The 23060-nt window shown below is 35.0% G+C and overlaps 1 protein-coding gene across 5 annotated transcripts in view; it reads right to left on the reverse strand.

The window, feature by feature from the left end:
• Positions 1-23060, reverse strand: part of CPLANE1 (ciliogenesis and planar polarity effector complex subunit 1) — a 175073-nt gene that overhangs the window by 123803 nt on the left and 28210 nt on the right. For all 5 annotated transcript variants that reach the window (XR_008917859.1, XM_056824552.1, XM_056824553.1 and 2 more), the window contains exons 16-25: positions 19501-19668; positions 17974-18202; positions 17142-17281; positions 14097-14314; positions 8320-8484; positions 6538-6676; positions 3911-4020; positions 3594-3752; positions 3392-3500; positions 1831-2113 (exon numbers count right to left, since the gene is read on the reverse strand). Coding sequence is in view for 4 of the 5 variants with exons in the window: in XM_056824552.1 (XP_056680530.1) it covers positions 1831-2113; positions 3392-3500; positions 3594-3752; positions 3911-4020; positions 6538-6676; positions 8320-8484; positions 14097-14314; positions 17142-17281; positions 17974-18202; positions 19501-19668 (1720 nt within the window). In the remaining variant the exon portion in view is untranslated. The remainder of the gene's footprint in view (positions 1-1830; positions 2114-3391; positions 3501-3593; positions 3753-3910; positions 4021-6537; positions 6677-8319; positions 8485-14096; positions 14315-17141; positions 17282-17973; positions 18203-19500; positions 19669-23060) is intronic.

The following is a 23060-nucleotide window of genomic DNA, read 5'->3' on the forward strand; positions in this document are numbered from 1 at the left end:
CATTTTTTCCTATATATAACTTATTTGTACGTGTTTCCAAATTATCTCCCCCACTGGGCTGTCAGCAATCTGAGAACAAGAAATTTCTCTGAGGACATTCAGGACTTATGACTTATGACCAGTCATGTCATAAGTGCTTAATAAAGGACTGACTGCTTGATGAGCTTTTCACCAAGAAATATTGCTCTACATGCTGAATTCCACAATAAATTCAAATAGAGATTTGTGAACTTAAAGTTCATACCATTTTTTAAAAGTACAGAAGCAGATCATTTATCTTCTCACAACTATGAAGATGAATTCCTAAACAAACAAGAATTCTATAAGAGTATTATTACTCAAATCCATCTGAAGTGAAATCCAGATGAGACAAATACAAAAAAATAAAATAAAATAGATAACTCTAACTACATGAAATTGAAAAGTTTTTGCATAGATAACATCAAGTGTCTCTAATAAAGGTTTGTTATCTATGATAACTAACAGAAATAGATATGATGTGTGAACTGTAATCACCTCCAGGAACTTTCACTTTTGAGAGTGAAAGGAGTAGAACCAGGAGAATGTTGTTACACAGAGACTGATACATTGTGGTACAATCGAATGTAATGGACTTCTCTACTAGCAGTAATGCAATGATCCAGGACAATTCTGAGGGACTTATGAGAAAAAACACTATCCACATCCAGAGGAAGAACTGTGGGAGTAGAAACACAGAAGAAAAATAACTGCTTGATCACATGGGTCGATGGGGATATGATTGGGGATGTAGACTCTAAATGATCACCCTAGTGCAAGTAACAATAATATGGAAATAGGTCTTGATTAATGACACAAGTAAAACCCAGTAGAATTGCACATTGGCTACGGGGGATAACATGAATCATGTAACCATGGAAAAAATATTCTAAATTAATTAAATTAAGTAAAAATTTTTAATTAAAAAAATAGATATTATGAAAAGTCATTCCCAAATAAAGTGGTAAAAAATATGAACCAACAATTCTCAAAAGAATTTTCAACTTTAACTATTAAAAACTTAAGAATATTCTAAATAATTTATAAGAGAAATGAAAACCAAAAGAACTCTAAGATTTCCCCTCATCCCAGGCAAATTGACAAAGACAGCAAACTATAGAAATAGTTCATGTTGGAGGGGCTATAAAGAGACAAGCACACTGATGCATTGTTAGTAAAGCTCTGAATCAGTACTAATTTGGAGTTATGCAAATAAAACACCTAAAAATGTTCAAATCCTTTGACGGAAAAGATTCTACTACCAAACTCATAACTAAAAAGTCAACAATTTTTTAAAAAAGCAAAGTTCCTTAAACACCAAAATATTTATAACAGCACTTTTTGTAGTACCAAATTACAAGAAACAAAGTAGTTGGCCATCAATAGAGATACAAATTGAAGCTAAATAAATTGTGGTACAAAAATATAATGGAGTATTGTTGCAATGTAAGAAACAAGAAATATGATAAATGCAAAGATGCATGGAATGATTTACATGAACTAAGGCAAAGTGAAGAAAGAAGAGGCAAGAATATATGCAAAATTAACTATAACAACATAAAAAGAAAAAAGATCACAAAATAGTTAAAAATAATGTAAAAGAAATAGAACAGCAACAGGAAGCAGTGCAACAAGCTTCCCATTCAAAATCTTTCCAAATAAATCTAGAAAATGCACCAAGGTGTATTCTATGGAGAAAATACAAGAAAAAGTCACATTTCCAGTCAAGACCAGTAAAGGAAGACAGATCAAACAGATCTGAGTTCTACAGTGAATTAAGTGAGCTCCACCATGCCTTTAAGTTTAACTTACTTTATTTTTTTTTCAGATGGCAAAGCTTTTGAGAAAGTATCCACAGTTCCAGATTCACTATGAGCCACAGAATCTTCTCCTTCAGTAAAAGTACTTCTGCTTAAACTAGTCTCAAGTGAAAACCCATTGTAAGTATGAACCTTATCTGTGGTCTCTTCTTCAGGTGGTTCCCAGATATTCATTTCAGTAGGGCCTATATTCCTCCTTACTCTTTTCAGAGCTTTCACTCTTACTTTGTGAATTGAATGCATAATAACAGACATCATTTCTTCAGTTTGTGGACCTAAGAAGAAAAGGAGAATCAAAGAGAATTTTATGCTACATTCAAAAAAAAATATGACAGATATATATTTTAGTAGCAAAGAAAACAGATTTCTATGGCCTTCCAGTGCATCGGAGTAAAAATTATTAAAAGGAAAATGATATAGAAGGATTGCAAAGTAATGTTCAGTTTGTAATCCATGTTTTAAGGAAAAATATAGAGAACAGAGGGAGTGTTGTAAACAATAAAAATTATCAAAAGACTAGAAGTTATTGAAGGGAAGATTAAAGAAAATAAGATTGGTTTAACCAAAGATAAAAGAATGCTAAACATCGACAACTGTTTAAAATAAATGAGAAGGGGCCAAAAAACCACAAACAAATCATTTTCAAGAACAGTGCAAACTCTCAACAACCATATAAAATTATTAATATTTTGTTGTTGTTCACTTGTTTCAGTTGTGTCCAAGTCTTCATGACCCCATTTGAGGTTTTCTTTGTAGAAATAATGGAGTTGTTTGCTCATTCTATGCCCAGAGTTCTAACCATTGTGCGACCTGGTCTCCAAATAACAAGAAAAACAGAAAAAAGAACTGAGGCTTAACTAAGGATCACGCACTCCTCAAAGTAACAAAAATAGGGAGAAAATAAAAAACAATTCAAAGGAGGGACTGAGTAAAGACATGCACACTAATAGACTATTGATAGGGCTAGGACCTGGCACAATTGCTCTGGAAAACAAGATGTAATCCTATTTAAAAAGTCTTTGGATAGTCCATTACTAGAAAGAAGAATAAACTATTAAGTACTTAATATATGCAAAGCACTGGGCTAAGTATTAGTGATACAAATGAAAAGTAAGACAGGCTTGGCTCTCAAGGAGCTCACATTCAAACAGAGGAGACAATACCCATGGAAGATTTCAGTTACAAATTAGATGGTAAGATTCCATGATCCTTAGGGTGGAACAGCAAAGCAAATTTTGTTGCCTATTCTTTAATGTCACTGGCACTGATAAATCATATGGGCTTATGATGTTCAGTCATTTGACAGTACTAAGCAAAGGCTTTGGTGGCAAGACTTTCCTTTTCTGAGTATTCTACAGAAGTAACTACTGCAGTGGCAGTTGCCAGGCTACAGCTTCCCAGGCATCTTTCAAATTAAAGATAGCCCAAACTTTTTGAAAATAGAAATAGCAGAAATAGAGAAGATTATTCTATGTAGAGTATAAATAATTAAAAATCATATTTCTTAGCAATTTATGCATTTGATATCAAACAAAATCAAAAAATCATATTACCTTTCACAGTACAATGTCTGAGTCTCTGCTGGAGAGAATTATATTTATCTCTTAAAGGTACTCGAATATCTTCAGAATTGGGGAAGGCTTTCACCAAAATTTCTGCAACCTAAGCAAAAATAAACTTATGTCAATTCTATTAGCAAAAATGTCCTAACAAAGTCTTACAAAATTCTAGGACTCAATGAGTTAAAAGTTTTACCTTTCTGGTGGGTGGTAGTTCTCCTATAAGACTCAAAATTATATCCTGCACAAGTTCTTCAATATTCATAAACCTAGAGAATGGCAACATTCTACATGCCCATTCCAGTGCACTGAGACAGTGCTCTACCATACAAGAATCAAATTCCAGTTCCATATCCTATAGAGAAATTAACAGAAAGGGAAATAATTCTGGAAATATTTTTCTTTGTTCAATAAAATCATTTTAAAATGAGATTTAAAGCATTCAGAGTAATTTCACAAAGTAATCTGATGAATTCAGTATCACCACTATTATTTTACTATAAATATGAATACCTTTTTCTTTTCCATATTTTCTCTTGCTATCTGATATTGTCTACAACTGTAAGACAACTTTTCCCGGACATGAAGCATCCAACACAGAGCACAGAGTTCTCTGAAGCAACCTGAATCAAAATTAGTTATTTAATTGACAAATATTAGTCAATATATACTTATGTCTCTGTATTTTAAATAGATGTGCAGAATGTTTTAGAAGTCTGAGTGCAGTTTGAAGCTACTAAAGCTTTGAAGTGCACTAAGACTTTTGGGACACCCTGCAAAAATACATAAATCATATAAATGTCTTTTAGAGCCAACCTGTGAGCTCACCAATAAGGAATTCCTAATACCACTGTAGATCAACGCTTTATAATAACTTACTGTCATAGAAAATTGTCTTTGCTCAGAGTCACAGAGGCAGTATGACATAGATCAGCCTCAAAACCCACCTCTCCTGATCAAAAAAAAGGGGAAAGGACCTACTTGTTCAAAAATATTCATAGCTGTTCTTTTTATGGTGGCAAAGAACTGGAAATTAAAGGATGTCCATCATTTGGGGAATGGCTGAGCAAAATGTGATATATAGCGGTGATGGAATACTACTGTGCTATAAGGAATGATGAACAGGATGATTTCGGAAAAAGCTGGAAAGACCTACATGAACTGATGCAGAGTGAAATAAGCAGAACCAGGAAAACATTGTACCCAGTAAAAGTAATATTGTGGAATGATCAAATGTGATAGAGTTGGCTATTATCAGCTATACAATGATCCAGGACAATTCTGAGGACTTAAGACAAAGAATACCATCCACCTCCAGAGAAAAGAATTGAAAGCATTAGAATGCAAATGAAAGCATACCATTTTTTCAATTGTTTGTTTGGGTTTATGTTTAGGAGTTTTGGTTTTATAAGATTATTCACTTACAAAAAATGAACAATATGGAAATATTGCCTGCCAGCACCAGGAGGGGGAAAGGGAGAGAGGGAGATTAGTTCAATCATATAATGTAGAAAAACTTGTGTGGAAATTTGTTAATAATATGTAATTCATAATAAATATATAATTTTTTTAATCTACCTCTCCTAGACTCCAAGACCCCGCTATATGCCCAATATATCATGCTTACATCTTGAGTATATAGTAGATAAATATACTTATTGAAATACAGTACTATAGATATGCTGCTTTGTACTAGGAGTTTAGAAATGAGATTTATAGCCCATCTCCACCTAAAATTAATTGCATTTTCAAATTGGCAACCTTTTCTACTTGATATGTAAGTGGGTTCCTTGGGAGATGAGTGGATAGCAAGTGAGAAAAGTTTTCAAAACTGTCTCTAAAGAAATAATGAATTCTTCTGCCATATCTATTTTGACTTAAACATATCTACCAGTCTATAAAGAATTTTAAAATTTGATCAGTTGAAACATATCCTAGAGTTCAGCTAGCCTATCTCCTTCATAGATGAGCACAGTGGGGGTCACAGACATGCCTCAAGTTACACAGTTCCTTGAGGCAAAAGCAAAAGGGGAGTAAAGGGCCAAGGTGGGCAGCAAGGAATGGCAAAAAGAGTGCTTAGACCGGGAATGTCAAACCAAATGCCCAAATAGAAATAGAGGCCACTGAAATCCAAAGGGATTCTTGTAGGCTATTTAACTTGAAAATGTGATATTATTTGTTTTATTATATTTTTATTTATTTTGGTTAAATGTTTCCCAATTACATTTTAATCTGGTTTGGGTTTCACTCAGGAGTGTTGTAGGCTCTGTTTTAAACATCTCTGGTCATCACCTAATTCCAATTCTTGGTCTTCTGAAGGATCCAAGCAGATGAAAGAAGCAGGGGAAAGCAAGAAGAAAACAAAACAACCTTCAATCCCCTAATATGTAGAGTTCTGGAAGGTATGGTAGTCATATTTCCAAAATCTAAAACTTTCTGCCATCTCTCACTCTTTCCCAAGAGTGTTTCCTCTAGAAACAGACTATAAAAGGTATAAAAGACAATGAAAAACAATAATTTCCAAATGATAGTGGGGGACAACTTGCATTCCAGAAACTCCTCTAATTTCTCGCCCTCATGCTCAACCCTGTCTTTTATTTTATTCACATGCCAGAATGTGTGGAGACAGATCTAAAATATTTTTTTCTAATCTTAAAATGAGAGTAGAAAACTAATAGCTATAACCATTGTTTACTCATTATAAAATGAAAGGATTGGGCTAAATAATTTCTAAGGTCCCTTCCAATTCAAAATTCTATAAATTCCTTTAAGTGTCATCTAAAGGAGAAGGTATGTTATTCAAACCATAAATCACAACCACTACTGTAATAGCATCAAATCCAAATTGTAAATACTATCTCCCAAATGTACAAATACCCTTGGATACTGAAATGACAATTTAAAGTTCTAACATAAAAATAGTAACCAAGTTTTAAAATATTTTAGTAGTAGCAAAATAAATTTGTTACAAAATATGAAGTATAAAAATCCATGAAAAATATATTGGCATATAAAAGATGCTCTATTCTGTTATTTAACCAAAAAACTTTTTTTTTAATTTAAGAAAATACTTTATCATATGTATTTCCTCATTAGGCCCAAATAAAATCATAAATGAGTAAGTTCATATTGCCACAAACCTATTGTTTTACAAGAAACTTCATCAAGCTTTTGGTCTTGAGAGGCTCCAGGTTGATAGAATGCCATACCAACTTTACAATAATGAAGCAAAGACTCTGGAAAAGGACTCAATGAAGGAAGGAAGCCTTTAATTCGAATCTGATGAGAAAAAAAATAAAAACTAATTTTACAGGAATTTAGAGATAGCTTTCACAAGAATCATTTGGACCTAGAGAGATGAGGGGGTCATTGAGAATAACCAGGTAACCTAGGCAGAAATTTGTAAACCAAAACAAGGTTTGTTGAATTCACCAGTACAGGTGGGTCTCCCATTACAACAGAATCACACCATTCAGGTAGGGAATTATGCTTTTAGAGGGATAGAGAGGAATAGGAATGGGGTAAAAGCTGATTGATCAAGGTTCCTACTGCTGGGGCTTGAGGCTGAACTGGTATAGTAACCCTTTTACTTAGTTTCAGAATTAGGGGCTTCTACATAACAGGATGGGCCAGGGGATGCACAATAATGGCTTGTTCTATTTTGGGTTATTTGCGTTGCAAACATTGATGGGAGGCAGCAAACATAAATGTGTGAACAAAATGGAGTAATTTTCAAAATGGAATAGCTCTGGATCTACACAAACACTTGATACAATCAAATAAAAAGAAAAATGAGATTATGATGATTTCCATAAACCATATAATTAAATCTTTTCATAAATTAGCTAAACTATTTTTAAAAAACCTACCTCGATCATTTAAATCATTCTGAAGCTCATATATCTTTAAAGAGGAAAAAAATGTCTAAGCTATTTAACTTCTGTTATTTTTAATCATCTCTAAAACAAGGAAAACATTATTTATCCAACATTTTCACTAAAGGAAAATTGAGAAAACTGAAACTTCTAAAGTTCTCTATCCTCTTGCCCTGGTTTCTAAGTGAAATTAACATAATTTTCTACTTACCATTTATAAGTATAGTTTGTCAGGGGGCAGTGTAGTGGGTTCTATGTGCCCCCAAGCAAAGCCTTTTTCTTCTCAGGGTACTGGTCATCAGACTAAAACTACAAGGTGCAAGGGAGTATAAAACTATATTTGTAGAATATGCCTCCAGACAAATGAAAGCACAGATCTAAGCATTCATCATCACGTCCATTAGGTACGTTTAAGAATACTAGAGAGTAGCAGGAAATTGTTCTGTCTGTATTAGCCCATTGACTAAAACATTTCACATAAGCTTATGGTTTGGTCATGTAAGATTTGTAAGAAAAGTTAATAAAATCTACCCCTGTCCTGCTCTTGTATCAGACCTGTCCTTTCTGCAACATGGGCAAAAAGGCCTAAAAACCTTTTGTAAATTGGTTTAACCTATTTGATAGTGGTTCATACATGAGTGAAGGTGAGGCAGGAAAAGTTGACTGACGATAAATCATCCCATCTAGACACAAAGGAAAATGGGGATCTCTCAGGCTCCTCTTTTACCAAGATGCTCCTATTTCTAGCACAGCCTTATATTAAATTGGACATATACTAGGTACCTATATATAGACAGTACCTTGTACTAAGTGCAAGGGACATAAAAAAAATGACAGAGTTCCTCTAGCTTGCCCAGAACCCACATAAGGAGAGCCATAAGTGACTTTCACAAGACAAGAAATGCAACAGAAAAGGCTCCTGCTCAGTGGCTCTCTGTAAGGATAATGGAGAAAAAAAAAACAAAAAAGGGAACATGATCATGAGAAAGTTCTATTAGTCTGGATAGTGAAGACAAACAGCAAGGCAAAGGATGAAGATGACCTTACCTTTTGCATGACTTTTCTTGCCCATCTCAATTTTAAGATGTACCACTGAGCTGCAGGGAAGGAACAACAAGCTGCCCGGAAGAGCAGAAGAATTCGCTGAAGAATGCCAGACACTTTCTGGCGATAATCTTTCTCAGCTTTTAACAAGAGATCATCACCATGGTCCTGAGAAAAGCAAAGTAAAAAGAGTAAACATGTCACCTTTGTAAATAAACAGAAGGGAGAGAGCAAAGGAACAATCATTTATTGAGCTTATTAAATGCAAAGCATTACACTAAGGGCTTTATTAAAAATTTCATTTTATTAAGGAATCAAAGGGTCAGAGAATTTTAAAAGTTAAAGCAAGAAAGAAATAATGATATTCAGTGTTCCTCAAACTGAAAAGTTGCTAAGAATTACAAAGGAAAAGATAATATATCAAATATCAATCCTTAAGTTTCAGGAACATATTGTTGTGGTTCTCTATGGAATGCAGCTGCTATATTTCAGGATGACCCCATATTCACTCTTCTTTCCAGACCAGTACAGATACACATCTTCCTGATTTCATTTCCCCCCATTGTGGAAGAGGCATGAAGGAAGAGAGAATTTTCATGCATTCAAGACAGAAAGCTGGGGACATCATCTGCCAATCAAGGTGAACATTCCAAATAGAATGTTCCCAGGAAAGTCAGTTGGAGCCTAGCCAAGAGATGAACTGAGAGACAGCCTTGGCTTTTGACCAAGAAAGAGATTGGCTTTTTCTGACCTAGGCTGAGGCTTTGGTGTGGCTGATGTTGGTGATTGACCGTTATATACTGGGCTGATTAGAAGACAGGAAGAAAATCAACTGTCCTTCATAACTCGCTGACAGACTTTGTGTCACAGCTGTGACAGGACTGACATTTCCCAAATTCTCCTAATCCTCATTATAGACTAGGGATAACCCCATCCCTCTCACCTCAATTTTTTTCATCCTTATCCTGTTTTTCCCAATAAGCCCCCTTACTTGAGAATGGAAAAGAAAGGAGTTTTTCCTCATAAATCTCAGTCCACTCAGGGAAGCAGGGGGGAGGGGAGAAGCTAAAGGCTTCAGAAGAGGGTGGTGAAGAATGGTATTGAGGGAGGAGGAGGGTAGGAAAAATATTAATCAATTAGCCATTTAGGGAATTGATAGACACCCTCAAGTATTCCCCTAGTATCTCTATCTCCATTACAACTAGGCACTTTGAGGTTTTCCCTAGTATCTCTCTAGTCAAGCAAGAGTATCTCATTTATTACAACAGATACCAGAGTATCTAGTTATTACAATTGATACAAGAGCATCCATTTATTACAACAGAAACTCAGATTATCATTTTTATTACACCAACCTTAACAAAATGGCACAGTAACTCTATGTTGGGATGGGGGCTTAAATAGATAAGAAGCAAGATGACATAATGCATAGTATGCTTCTCTTCAAGTCAGGAAGTCATGGGTTCTGGCACTGGCTGTGTGATAATCTAAGACATGTCTTGTATAGTCCCAATTCCTTATCTGTAAAATGAGGATGACAATAAAAGCATCTACCACAAAGAAGTGTTATAAAGATCAAATAAAATAAAATACTTTAAAACATACTATATAAATTCAAGCATCTGTAATTACTATTATTAAGAAAAGTACATCACAGAGATCATAGCTTTGCTCAGAGAAATTGCAGAATGAAAAACAAATTCAGTATCTAACTAGGCAAAGCACAAAATTTCCAAATACATTTTAGGGTAGCTTCTATCTACAAAAAAACAAAGAAGTGATGAACCTCAGATATACAAAAGGACGAACATCATTAAGGCATGGTTGATGTGGAAGTTTATTTTACTTGACTGTTGAAAGGGCTTTGTTTTCCATCTTTTCCCCCAAGAGGACAAGACAAACACAAGAACTATATGAACACAACTACAAAACACTTTCCACACAATAAAAACTAGATCTAAACAATTAGAAAAACATTAACTACTCATGGGTAGTAGGATGAGCTAACATAATAAAAATGACCATCCCACCCAAACTTATTTACTTAACTTATTTAGTGCCAGACCCATCAAACTACCAAAAAAACTTTTTGACTGAATTAGAAAAAACCATAACAAAGTTCAGTTGGAAGAACAAAAGATCAAGGATACCCAGGGAAATCATGAAAAAATTGCGAAGGAAGCTAGCCTTACAGTACCTGATCTCAAACTGTACTATAAAGCAGTGGTCATCAAAACAATATCATACTGGCTAAGAGACAGAAAGGAGGATCAGTAGAATAGACTTGGGGTAAGTGACCTCGGCAAGACAGTCTATGACAAGCCCAAAGATCCCAGCTTTTGGGACAATAATCCACTATTTGATAAAAGCTGTTGGGAAAATTGGAAGACAGTGTGGGAGAGATTAGCTTTGGATCAACACCTCACACCCTATATCAAGATAAACACTCAGAATGGGTGAATGACTTGAACATAAACAAGAAAACCATAAGTAAATTATGTGAACACAGAATAATATACATGTCAGACCTTTGGGAAAGAAAATATTTTAAAACCAAGCAAGACTTAGAAAGAGTCACAAAATGTAAAATAAATCATTTTGATTACATCAAATTAAAAAGGTTTTGTGCAAACAAAACCAAAGTAACCAAAATTAGAAGGGAAGTAACAAATTGGGAAACAAATCTTCATAACAAAAACCTCTGACAAAAGTCTAATTACTCAAATTTACAAAGAGCTAAATCAACTGTACAAAAAATCAAGCCATTCTCTAATTGAGAAATGGGCAAGGGACATGAATAGGCAATTTTCAGTCAAAGAAATCAAAACTATTAATAAGCACATGAAAAAGTGTTCTAAATCTCTTATAATCAGAGAGATGCAAATCAAAACAACTCTGAAGTACCACCTCACACCTAGCAGATTGGCTAACATGACAGCAAAGGAAAGTAATGAATGCTGGAGGGGATGTGGCAAAGTCGGGACATTAATTCATTGCTGGTGGAGTTGTGAATTGATCCAACCATTCTGGAAGACTTTTGGAACTATGCCCAAAGGGCACTAAAAGACTGTCAGCCCTTTGATCCAGCCATAGCAGTACTGGGTTTGTACCTCAAAAAGATAATAAGGAAAAAAACTTGTACAAAAAATTCATAGCTGTGTTCTTTGTGGTGGCAAAAAATTGGAAAATGAGGGGATGCCATTCAATTGGGGAATGGTTTTACAAATTATGGTATATGTTGGTGATGCAATACTATTGTGCTCAAAGGAATAATAAAGAGGAGGAACTCCATGAGAACCTGGAACCATGACCTCCCAGGAAGTGATGCAAAGCGAAAGGAGCAGAACCAGGAGAACATTGTACACAGAGACTGATACACTGTGGTACAATTGAATGTAATGGACTTCTCCATTAGTAGCAACGAACACCTCGGAGGGATTTACAAGAAAGAACATTATTCACATTCAGAGGAAAAACCGTGGGAGTAAAAACACCAAAGAAAAACAACTTCTTGATTACATAGGTCAAGGGGATATGGCTGGGGATGTAGTCTCTAAATGATCATCCTAGTGCAAACATCAACAGCATAGAAATAGGTTCTGATCATGGACACATATAATACCCAGTGGAAGTGTTGGCAACAGGAAGGGCAGGGGGAGGGGAGGGAGGAACTGAATATGATTTTTGTAACCAAGGAATAATGTTTGAAATTGACCAAATAAAATTAAAAAATAGAAAATAAATAAATAAATAAAACAAGGCAGAGCAGTAACAAATAAAAGATTTGAAGTATTTATTGTATACCTCTATATCTGATATTGGAAATATTTTTTGGAACTCATGAAATTCAATACTTATTTGTTTTGTGACAATAAAGACAGAAAGGCATATACTTTCTAATTACTTAATAAGAATGTTATATGAAAGTGTTTATTCTCATTTATAAATGGTTAAAAATATTTTATATATGTATATATATATAGTATATATTTCATCATGGTATTCTTTTAAAAAACCTTGCAGGGAACAAAATCAGGTGTCTTATATCTATGGCTAGGGATAAATTCTTAAACAATCAAGAAGTTGAGGTAAAATATAAAATTGGTAACTTCAATTATATGGAATTTAAAAGATTTTGCATGAAAAAAATTAATTCAATTAAGATAATGAGAGAAAAATGCATATCAACTATCTCTAATAGGGATCAAATATTTAAGATATATATATATAAATAACAGAAATGTGAGACCAAAAGCCATTACCCAATAGATAGGTAGTCAAAGGATATGAATTGTTCTCCAAAAAACTGCAAATAATTAATAAATATTTATGAATGAATACTCCAAATCACTAATAAAAAAAGAAATGTGAATCAAAGTACTAGGCTTTCATTTTACATTTAGTAAATTTTCAAAGATCACATGAGAGGACCATTCAGTGTTCTAAGGGTTATGAAAAGAGGGACACACTAATGTACTATTGGCAGAGCTGAGAACTGGGCCAATGAATCAGGAAAGCAATGTCTACCCTCTTTAACTCGGAAATTCATCTCTAGAATATAACCGAAGGAAGTCAACAACAATAAGAAAGGCCTCATATATAACTAAATATTCATAATGGCACTTTTTTTGTAGTAAATAAGAACCAAAACAAAGCAATTCCCCATCAACTGGAATAGCTGTGATTTATACAAGGAATTATTGTGCTCAAAGAAACAAATTAATATGATGAACAGAAAAGCATGGGAAGACTTTAATGAAGTGATGCAAAATGAAATAAGCAAAAACAAGAAAATAATATACACCATGACTACAATATAAATGGAGAGAATAATAGAAACAGAATACTGTAAAATTACAATGACTAAGCTTAGCCCCCAGGAGATATAAGAAAGCACCTCTCTTGTGTGGAAAGGAAACAAGACTGACAGTTTGTGGGAGAAGGGGCCAACTGGGAGTGGCAGTTGGGTCTTGTGACTAGCACTTCCTTCCTGCCGGGTGGGACTTGCTTGCTGGTGCTGGAGGAGAGAGGAGCTTGTTCAGCCCAGTCTGGAGTGGCATGCTCTTCTTGGTTCAGCCCGAAGATTCAGGCCCATTCACCTCTGAAGGTTAGACCTGCTCTTGTTTGCTTTCTGTCTACTGCTAAGATTCTAAAAGACAAAACTGGACTGATATAGAGTGTACGGGAGTGGGACAAACCCTCCGCCAGCCTCTGGGGCCTGGTCTCAGGTCTGAAGCAGAGAAAAAACTCCAATCCCAACTGGTTATTTAAACTTTATATTATTTGAATTCGCAGTCAGATAAGTGGACTATCATTTCTGGTCATAGAGGGAGCTGAACTTCAGTTCATTCATAAAGGCAAACAGACCTTATCGGACCCCTGCTGTTTCCTCTCAGCAGGGGGCATCTCCCTCCTTTGCCTCACCAAGCAATATTCCCTCTCTCCTCCATACCCTGCTACAAACCTCCAATTATACCCCAATTTTTCCTATCCAATTTCCTTTCCCAATAAATATTACACTTGGAGGTGGGACAGGGGAATACTGCATATCATGTGAGATTCTTTCAATACATTGTTATTTTTTCTGAGCAGTTTTTCCCCCCTCTTTTTTATTCTTTGTTATAAGAAATGATTTTCTAGAAGGAAGTTAAGAAAGAATACACTGGAAAGGAAAGGAGACAAGAAAACAAAAAATAAAATTATTTTTAAATATTTTACATGCAACAAAATAGGATTAATCAATTTTCGAAGTACTTTAAACTTTAACTCATCATACTTACCTCACTAAGAACAGCTGGCTGAGGACAATATAATGGAGGAGAGGGAAGATACAAGCCCACAGGTACCAGGCCCCATAATCTCTTACTGAAGTCTTTGGCTGAGTCTATCAAAAGCTGAAATGTCTCTGAGAGGATATCAGCATCAGCCATAACTGCTGCTTTCAATACTTCTTGTATGGAACTAAAAAGTAGGTGTACATCTTCTTCTTCAATGGGATCTATAAAATGGGAAGATAAGCATTAACAATAGCATTTCACAACCATTAATTTACAGAAATTTGTGTTTGCTAAACACCTACATTTTTAAAAGTTAACTCTTAAGCATAAATATACTTACATACAATCAATTAAAAACATTTATTAATTTATCTACTACATGCACTGTTAAGTTCTAGGGATACAAAGACAAAGAGAAGCAAGAAAATGTAGTCCTTGCCCTCAAGGAGTTCACATTCTAACAAGACAATGTGCATGAAAAAATATATATATAGTATAAATGGAAGTTAATCCCAGAGAAAAAGCACTAGCAGGAAAGGGAACTAGGAAAAACTTCTTGCCAAAGATGGAATCTGAGAGGAATCTTGAAAGGACCAAGGAAACTAAAAGCTGGAGGTGAGAGGAAGAGCATTCCAGGCACGATATAGTTAGTACCAATACAGGATCAGGAAATAAGAGGAACATTAAGTTGGTATTGGTAGAGAGATGGTAGAATGACGGGAGGGAAGAGAGTCCAAGGACAGTGGGAAAGTAGGAAAGGGCCAAGTTGTAAAAGGCTTTATAAATGCCAGAGAACTTTACATTTGATCCTGGAAGAAATAGGGAACCACCAGAATTCAAGGAAGACTTGACATGTTCATACTTGAGCTTTAGAAAAATCATTTTGGCAACTTAGTATAGGATGACAGAAGGCAGAGAAACCAACCAGAAAGTTGGTTTGGTACAGGCATGTGATAATGAGGGTCAGAATCAGGGTAGCTGGCCATATGAACCAAGAGGAAATATATTTTTAAATGTAAAGAAGGCAGACAGACTGGATATATAGAGTTGACATGAATGCAGAATCAAGGAAAACATTGAGGCTGGGAGTCTGAGTGCCTGGGAAGATGGCGGTACCCTTGACAATAAAGGAAAGCTGAGAAGAGGGGAGGTATGAGGAAAATAATGAATTCTGTTCTGAGCATGCTCAGTGTGAGATGCCAGTGAGGCATCTAACCAGAAATGGTCCAAAAGGCAGTTGGTAATCAAGAGAATGGACATCTGAAGAAACTTTTACTGTTGCTAAGTCATTTCAGTCTTGTCCAACTCTTTGTGACCCCTTTTGGGGGTTTCTTGGCAGAGATATTGAAATGGCTTGTGATTTTCTTCTCTAGCTCATTTTATAGATGAGAAAACTGAGGCAGAGTTAGGTGAGTGGGCCAAATTTTAACTCAGGTTTTCCTGATTTCAGGCCTGGTGATCTATCTATCCACTGTGCCATCTAGTTTCCCCCAGGAGAGAGTAAGAATATATATATATCAGAGATTCATGTAATAGATCATTGAATCCATAGGAGTTGATGAGATCAACAAGTAAAATCCAGAGGGTTAAATACCTCATCGGTATTTAACTATTTTCCTTTGTCTTGCAATATTTATTCATAGACATCTGGATTCTTTCAGATAATCTGAAGGCCATAATCCCTTAAACCCCCAGGTTTGTCTCTCTATTCCTCATTTCTCTAGGTGGGTACTGTTGTAGCTGAGAGCCTGACCAAGTTCCATTCCTAAGGAAAGTAAGCATCTGCCTTTTGGTCTTAGCATAAGAAGTGGAGAGGTGTAGGAAAGGCAAAGTTTTTGGTTAAGAAGGTAAAGGGAAAAAAATTTTAATAATAAAATTTTAAAAGAAAATAAAGGGAAAATATGGTTTGAGGGAGGAATGAAAAGATATGGAAAAGTTGCCATGGTAAGATAGTGAATTGATTAGGGAGGAGAAAAACAATCACTGCCTTTGTGAAGAACCAATTAAGATTTATGTAAAATAAATGTGCCATGAACTGAATTTATATAGTATCATAATTTTTTTCATTTAGAAGCAAGTAAAGAGAAGTAAAGGCAGGGCAAGATTTCCAATAAGGAACCAAGAGACCAGAGAGAAGACAATGTAGTTTAGAACTGGTTTAACAAGTTCTCAAGATAGACAAGGGATTAAAGTATATAGCCAGGGCATGGAGTTAATACCTGGAAAAGAACTAAAGGCTACAGAAATACAAAAAACAAGATCAGAGTTGTAAGGCAGGAAAAAAAAGGTAGAATCATAACAGATTATAATATGGAAAGATCAAGGTTATGATTATCTCTGTACCTTGATATGGAGTAGAGAGGAGAAATGAGTAAGTTGAGGAACTAGGAAGTAAAGGTATTTGAGGGAATATCAGGATATATCAAGATATCAAAACAAAAGATGGGGAGGAAAGAAAAACTGAACCAAGCAAGGAATCCCCTGAGGATGGAGGAAAAGTATCTTAGAGATTGGTAAATAACAGCTACTAGAATCCTGACTAGATGATAAATATGGATTGAATGACTCTTAAAAGGAACAAAGGATCCTGAGTGGAAGTGGTAGAGACTCTGGAAAGTGGCACTGGGAAGTAAAGAGTATTCCACTTCCTCTACCATCTGGATACATTTCCTCTACATTAAATAAATTCTCTACAAAGAATTGGAAAATATAAACAAGAACCACTATAGAAAAAGTATAGGAGGATTGCAATGTACATATGTTAAAAAAAAAAGGAACACAAAAAAATCATAGAACCATTAAGGCCTCAAAGCACATTTTGAATCTGAATGAGTCTAAGAGAGCTAAGAAGTTTAAATTGCAAACATTATCTACTTTTTTTCAGAGAATAAAATTAAGGTGTGGTTCAATCTGTGGGCATAGTAGAATAAAAGAATATATATGAGGTTCATTTATGTAAATTAGATATACATATATACTTTATAGATATATCTATTGATAAATCAACAGACAGATAGAGAGAATAACACCAAATGATAGATATCATACCGGTAAACTGTTTATATTTAGGACCCAACTCGTGAGCCACTTCCAAAGATGCTGGCTGACCTAAAAAATACTGCAGTTTTTCCTGAAAAGTTCGTGTTGGAGTCATGTTTAAAGGTAGAATTAAATCCTTTTTCTTACACCTCAAATTATTTGGGAAAGGAAACAAAGACAAAAGTCAGTCCTCTTCTGGAAGTGAAAATTTCAACATTTATTACAAGTCTCCAATTTTTTTAAAAGATAGTTGTGTATAACAAAACAATAGATATTACAAATATAGCACATTACCATTCAACAAGCTCACTGCCTAAAACTATTTTTTAAGAAATAGATAATGCAAATGTTATTATTCCTGATTTATGAATGAGGAAAATGAGGCATAAAAAGTTAATAAATTTGTTTATGGTTTCATGGCTAATAGTATAATAGTATAAGAACTGGACCAAAGAATGGTCTGGTACTCTTTCCACAAAACTACACTGCCTTTCTCATGTTCAGAGATTGAATAAATAGCTACAGTCAAACTACACTATTGAGAAATGTCAAAAATAATAGAATACAAACATTCTGACTGCTTTACAAGCCTTGATTAAAGAAAAAATTAGAACATACTAAATTTCTTTCAACTTCTACATAAAACACAGAGATCTGTTTTTGATCTTTGGAAATATTTATTAAATGCTACTTTGAAGATAAGCACTACTTTGAAATAAATACATTTAAAAGTGATGAAGTTTCTATATAAGATGCAAATAATAACAACAAAAATTAAGCCCTTAAAATTATAACAATAGTATGGTAACTATGAACTTAAACATGCCTGGAAATTACATACCTTGATAAAATGCTGTTACTTTTATAGCATAATTTGAAGGCTAACCCAATTGAAACTGCCATCTTCCAATCACCAAGTCTGTGAGACAGCCACACAGCCTCTGGGACCAACCCAGTGATAAATAGCAATTCAAGAGCATATTCAACTGTCCACACATAAGAGAGATTTTGATCTCTAATAACACTTGCCACCTTAGAGTGTTGCAGAGGAATGATTCGAACAGACTGTTCTGTGAATAATGAAAAGGAAGAAGGAAGAAATAAACATGCTTGATATACATGGACTTTGTAACAAGTACCGATCTGCATTTAGAAGACAGCAAGTTCCCAATACCAATGAAATCAAAGTTTTACTTTTTAAAAAAACCTTTATAATTAGGTACTTTTTCTACAGTGCTTAGTAACAATTTATTCTCAGATTATCAGTTGCTCAAATGCACCATCACTGGACAAGTCACTTAATATCAGTTCCCTTATCTAGAACATGAAGCAGTTGGATTAGATAAATTATCCGAGAGTCCTTTCAAGCTATAAGATCCAATGCCCAACTCCCCATACCTCTTGGATAATAATTACATACATTAATATAAATAATACAAATATAACTCTATACATAAATATAATCTAATAATAATGTAGTATTTATGATTAAACAATTATATATAATTATGTTAAACATAAAAATGTAAATACAAATAATACAAAAGTAAACTTCAACCCAGTATCTCTCTAAAAAAATCACAATTTTCTAAAACATGGAGTCCAATAACTGCATGAAACTTTGCTGTAATACTTCTGAAAGTCTGTATACATGGAAGACAGTCCTGTTCTAAATAGTTGCAGAAACCACAGAATACCAGAAGTGGAGATGAAGTCAGATATCTTTCCTATATGAAGGCTTACATGAACATCTACTGGTTGAAGGTATGAGAGGCAGGAGAAAAGGTTGTTATATTCATTCATAAGCAATGACTTCTAAAGGCATCAACAAAAACCAAAAACTTTACTTAAAAAAAAAAAAGAATAGGGGAAGCTGGGTGGCTCAGTGGATTGAGAGCTAGGCCTAGAGATAAGAGTACAAATCTGGCCTCAGACATTTCCTAGCTGTGTGACTGGGCAAGTCACTTAATCCGAATTGCTTAGCCCTTATTACTCTTCGGCCTTAGAACCAATACACAGTAGTGCTTCTTAAACAAAAGGTAAGGGTTTTAAAAAAAAAAGAATATCTGTACAACATCTGTGAAAAATAAATAAATTTTATCCAAATTCCACTTGAAAACATTCACTAACAGGATATCTTATGAATATGAATTACCAAAAGAGATGACAAAATATCTCTGGTCAAAGAACACAAGGACTTGATATTATTGGCACTATCATGTTAGAAAAGTCAAACCAATTCAATTCAAGACAGAGAACTCTCTTTAAGTTTCCATGTCAATCACAATCAATCAGTAGGAAGCATAATTTAAAGGGTTATATTAGAGAACAAGGCAGAGTAAAAATATTATTCTTTCAATAAAAATACCTGATTCTATGTGAAGTGGAGGAAGAACATCCACATTGTGAGGTGGGAGCACATAAAGCTTCTGGTTGGTGAAATAGGCAGCCATGAATCTTGCCATGCACTTAACAACCACAACTGCAGCCTCAGGATGAACATTTCCAATTATTCCAAAAGCACAATGAAAACTCTCTGAAACGAAAAAGCAACAAAAACATAGGTAACATGAAGGAACTCAACAAACTAGCAGAAACACAAGGGGGGAAATCCTAAAAGGCATAATTGGCAATTATATGTAGATGTTTAGCTTTAAAGATAACAAGAATATTAAACAATTAATTCAAGTATGAAAATCAGAATAATTTTTAAATACAAGGAATCTTGCTAACATAATTCTAATAATATAGTAATTATGAGCTTATTTTTTAGAAACCTACCCAAAAAAAAGCATTGAAAAATTTTCAGAATACTTCTGGTTGGCATGAATAAATCTGAAAATAAATACTAATTCTAAATAACTATACTAAATTCAAGTTTTCAAAACCTATGAGGTTTATATCACACAGCTAAAATACAAAATTCAATCTCACTGCCCCAGAAGTAAATTTAACATGTATGTATTGTGGGTAAAACCATATACTGTATACTAAGAAGAAATTATAATGTTCCTGACAGTACTAAACTAAATGCTCAACATTATCAATATCCATTTGGAGGAGCAGGAAGAAAACCATTAGTTTCTTTAGGCCTAAAGAGGAAAGGACAAAAAGTATGCAAATAAAAATGTGTCCCATGTAAAACATATTACAGTAACAACTCACTTACCCTGTGGTGTCACTCTACCACCTCTCAAGTTATCATTCCCATGGGGTAATAAGATGGCTCAGTAGATAGAAAGCCAGGAGGCCATGGATTCAAATTTAGCCTCAGATACTACCCAGTTGTGTGACCCTATGAAAGGTACTTAAGCCCAACTGCCTTGCCCTTACAACTCTTCTGTCTTGGAAAAATCAGATTCTAAAACGGAAGGTAAGGATTTTTCAAAATTAATAAACTCCATTCTTTTTCACAACTTTTTCCCCTGGGGAAAAAAAAGTTGTTTAATTTATCCTGACTTATTCTTCCTTTCCTCCCACTCACTTCATCAGCCTTTTGTGCTCAAGCCTCTGACTTCATCATGCAAATGGAACTGTCCTTGCCAAAGTAAACAATAATTTCTTAATTATCAAATTCATAGGCCTTTTCTCAGTTCTCATTCTTTTGATGTTTCTGTATTATTTGACTCTTCTGCTCACCTTCTCTTCCTAGATAATCTCTCCTCTCTAGTTTTTCTTTGACTGCTTAGCTTAGCTTTCCTATCTACAAGACTGCCACTTAACTATCATTTTTACAAGATCATCATTTCTATATGCTTTCCTCTGATTGTGGTTTTGGCTACTCTCCTGGGTTTTGTCCTAAGCCCTATTCTCTTCTTTAAATTCTCTCTTGGTGACCTCATTAGCTCCCATTGGTATAATTATCTCTCTGCATATATTCTCATATATTCTGCCCTGGACTCTTTCCGGAGCTCCATTCCTATATCACCAACTACTTACTGGGCATCTGGAACCTGATGTTCTGTAAGTATTCTGGAAGCAAAATAAGGCCCCTTTTCCCTCTAAGGTTAATTCTAAGACACTGTTTTAGTAGCCTTGACTAAAGTCCTTGGACCCAAATATTATCTATTTAGAAAATTCTATGGAAACAAAATCCTATCCTCAAGTACTTGATTTCCTTCTTTTCAAGTCCTTATTAATCCAGACCTTAAAGGAAGTTTGTACCAAATGAGCAGAATTTTCTTTTTTAAGAGCTTCTCAAACTCAAGAAAAAAGCAGAGCTCATTATCTTTTACCCAAATCAATGCACCTTCTGAACTTTCATTTTTATAATCAAGGATCCAACCAACCTTTCAGTCACCCAAATTTGCCACCTCAAAGTCACTCCTAACCCCATTCATTACCTACTCCATATGTCCAATTATTTGCTAAATCTTGTCAATTCTACCTCCATGACATCTCATATTCACCACCTTCATTGTACAGAAGAGGCCATTAATTTAATTCAGATCCTCATCACTTCCTCCCTGGACTATACCTATAGCTTCCTGATGGGTTCCCCTATTTCAAGTCTCTTATTCCAATCCATCTTCCATATAGCTGCCAAAATAATTTTCCTGAAGTACCAGTGGGAAAGTTGGCAAAGATGGTGGGGTAAGAGAAAACAGTATAGCCCTGGTCTCTTCCACAATTTACCTAACAAAGAACAAGCAAGAGCATCAGGATGAATAGTGACTAGGAAATTTAAGGAGAAACCACTGTGGGTCATTTTGCCAACCCAAGATCACAGATTTACCCCGCAGACAAGTAAAAGGGAAGGGAATAAGGGCAAAAGATTGGTCTAAAGCTGTCCTGATCTAACTAGATTTTGTCTGCACATGATGACGGTCAAGACTGAGGTTCTGACACTGAACCCTTGAGCAGGATCACAACAGTAGCCTACAAACAAGTACCTAGGACAGGGACTTCTGACTACGAGTTGGCCTACAGCTATGTTGCTCTGACTTCAGAGCAAGATCAGAGATTCATCCCAGAGACAGGTAAACAAAACAAAGACTACACCCAGAAGGTGGGCCTGTAACTCTGTTGCTCTACACCTGCAAAGCCTCCCAGCTCTCAAGAAGGAGCTGTAGCCAAAAACAATCTACTGGACCCCCAATTAAAGACAAACTTTAAGTTGTACTGCCCAGACCCAAAGATAGGTTGAACTGTAAAATTCAGACCAGGAAACAAAAGATCAAACTGCACCCTAAATCAGACTACTTAGGGTTAACTGAAAATTTGTAGGTACCTGGGTTCATGATCCAAAATCCTCAAAAAACTAAGTATTTAATACCTGAAAAATGTAGCAGGACACCAGATAATACAAAACAAGATTACCCAGTTCCCCAACAATTCTTCCCACAGAGCTTAGTGCTAATAAAATCCTTAATCAGGAAGTAGAGAGGAAGACTAAAAAAACAAAAATAGACACTAATGATAGCGGTATTGTGATGTACAAGTCATGTCATTTCCTTGAATAGTAAGTCCTCAGTAATTCAAACATCAAATATAAACTCTTCTATTTGACATTTAAAGTCCTTCACAACCTGGCTACAACCCTACCTTTCCAGCATTATAAAGAATAGCCCAAACATTTTGGTGCAGTTTTATATTATTAAAGCTTTAAACTGCACTAAGTAAGACCTCTGGGCTATTCTGTATGATATACTTCACTTCATCCTCAATAAGGTCCAGTAAACTTGGCCTTTTTATTGTCTGTCACTTACAACCCTCCATATCTCCAGTCTACTTTCCTTTGCACTATTCCCTATACCTAGGATGCACTCTTCTTCATCACTGATTTTTAGAATAGAGTTTTCTTCAAAGCTCAGTTTAAGTGTCACATTATACATGAAGCCTTTCCTGATCACCCACTCCCTCCAGCTGCCAGGGCCTTCTATCTAAAGACTCATCTTGTATTTATTATGTATTTTATTTAGACATATA

The sequence above is a fragment of the Monodelphis domestica genome, chromosome 3, assembly GCF_027887165.1.
Source record: "Monodelphis domestica isolate mMonDom1 chromosome 3, mMonDom1.pri, whole genome shotgun sequence".
Classification (NCBI taxonomy): Eukaryota; Metazoa; Chordata; class Mammalia; order Didelphimorphia; family Didelphidae; genus Monodelphis; species Monodelphis domestica.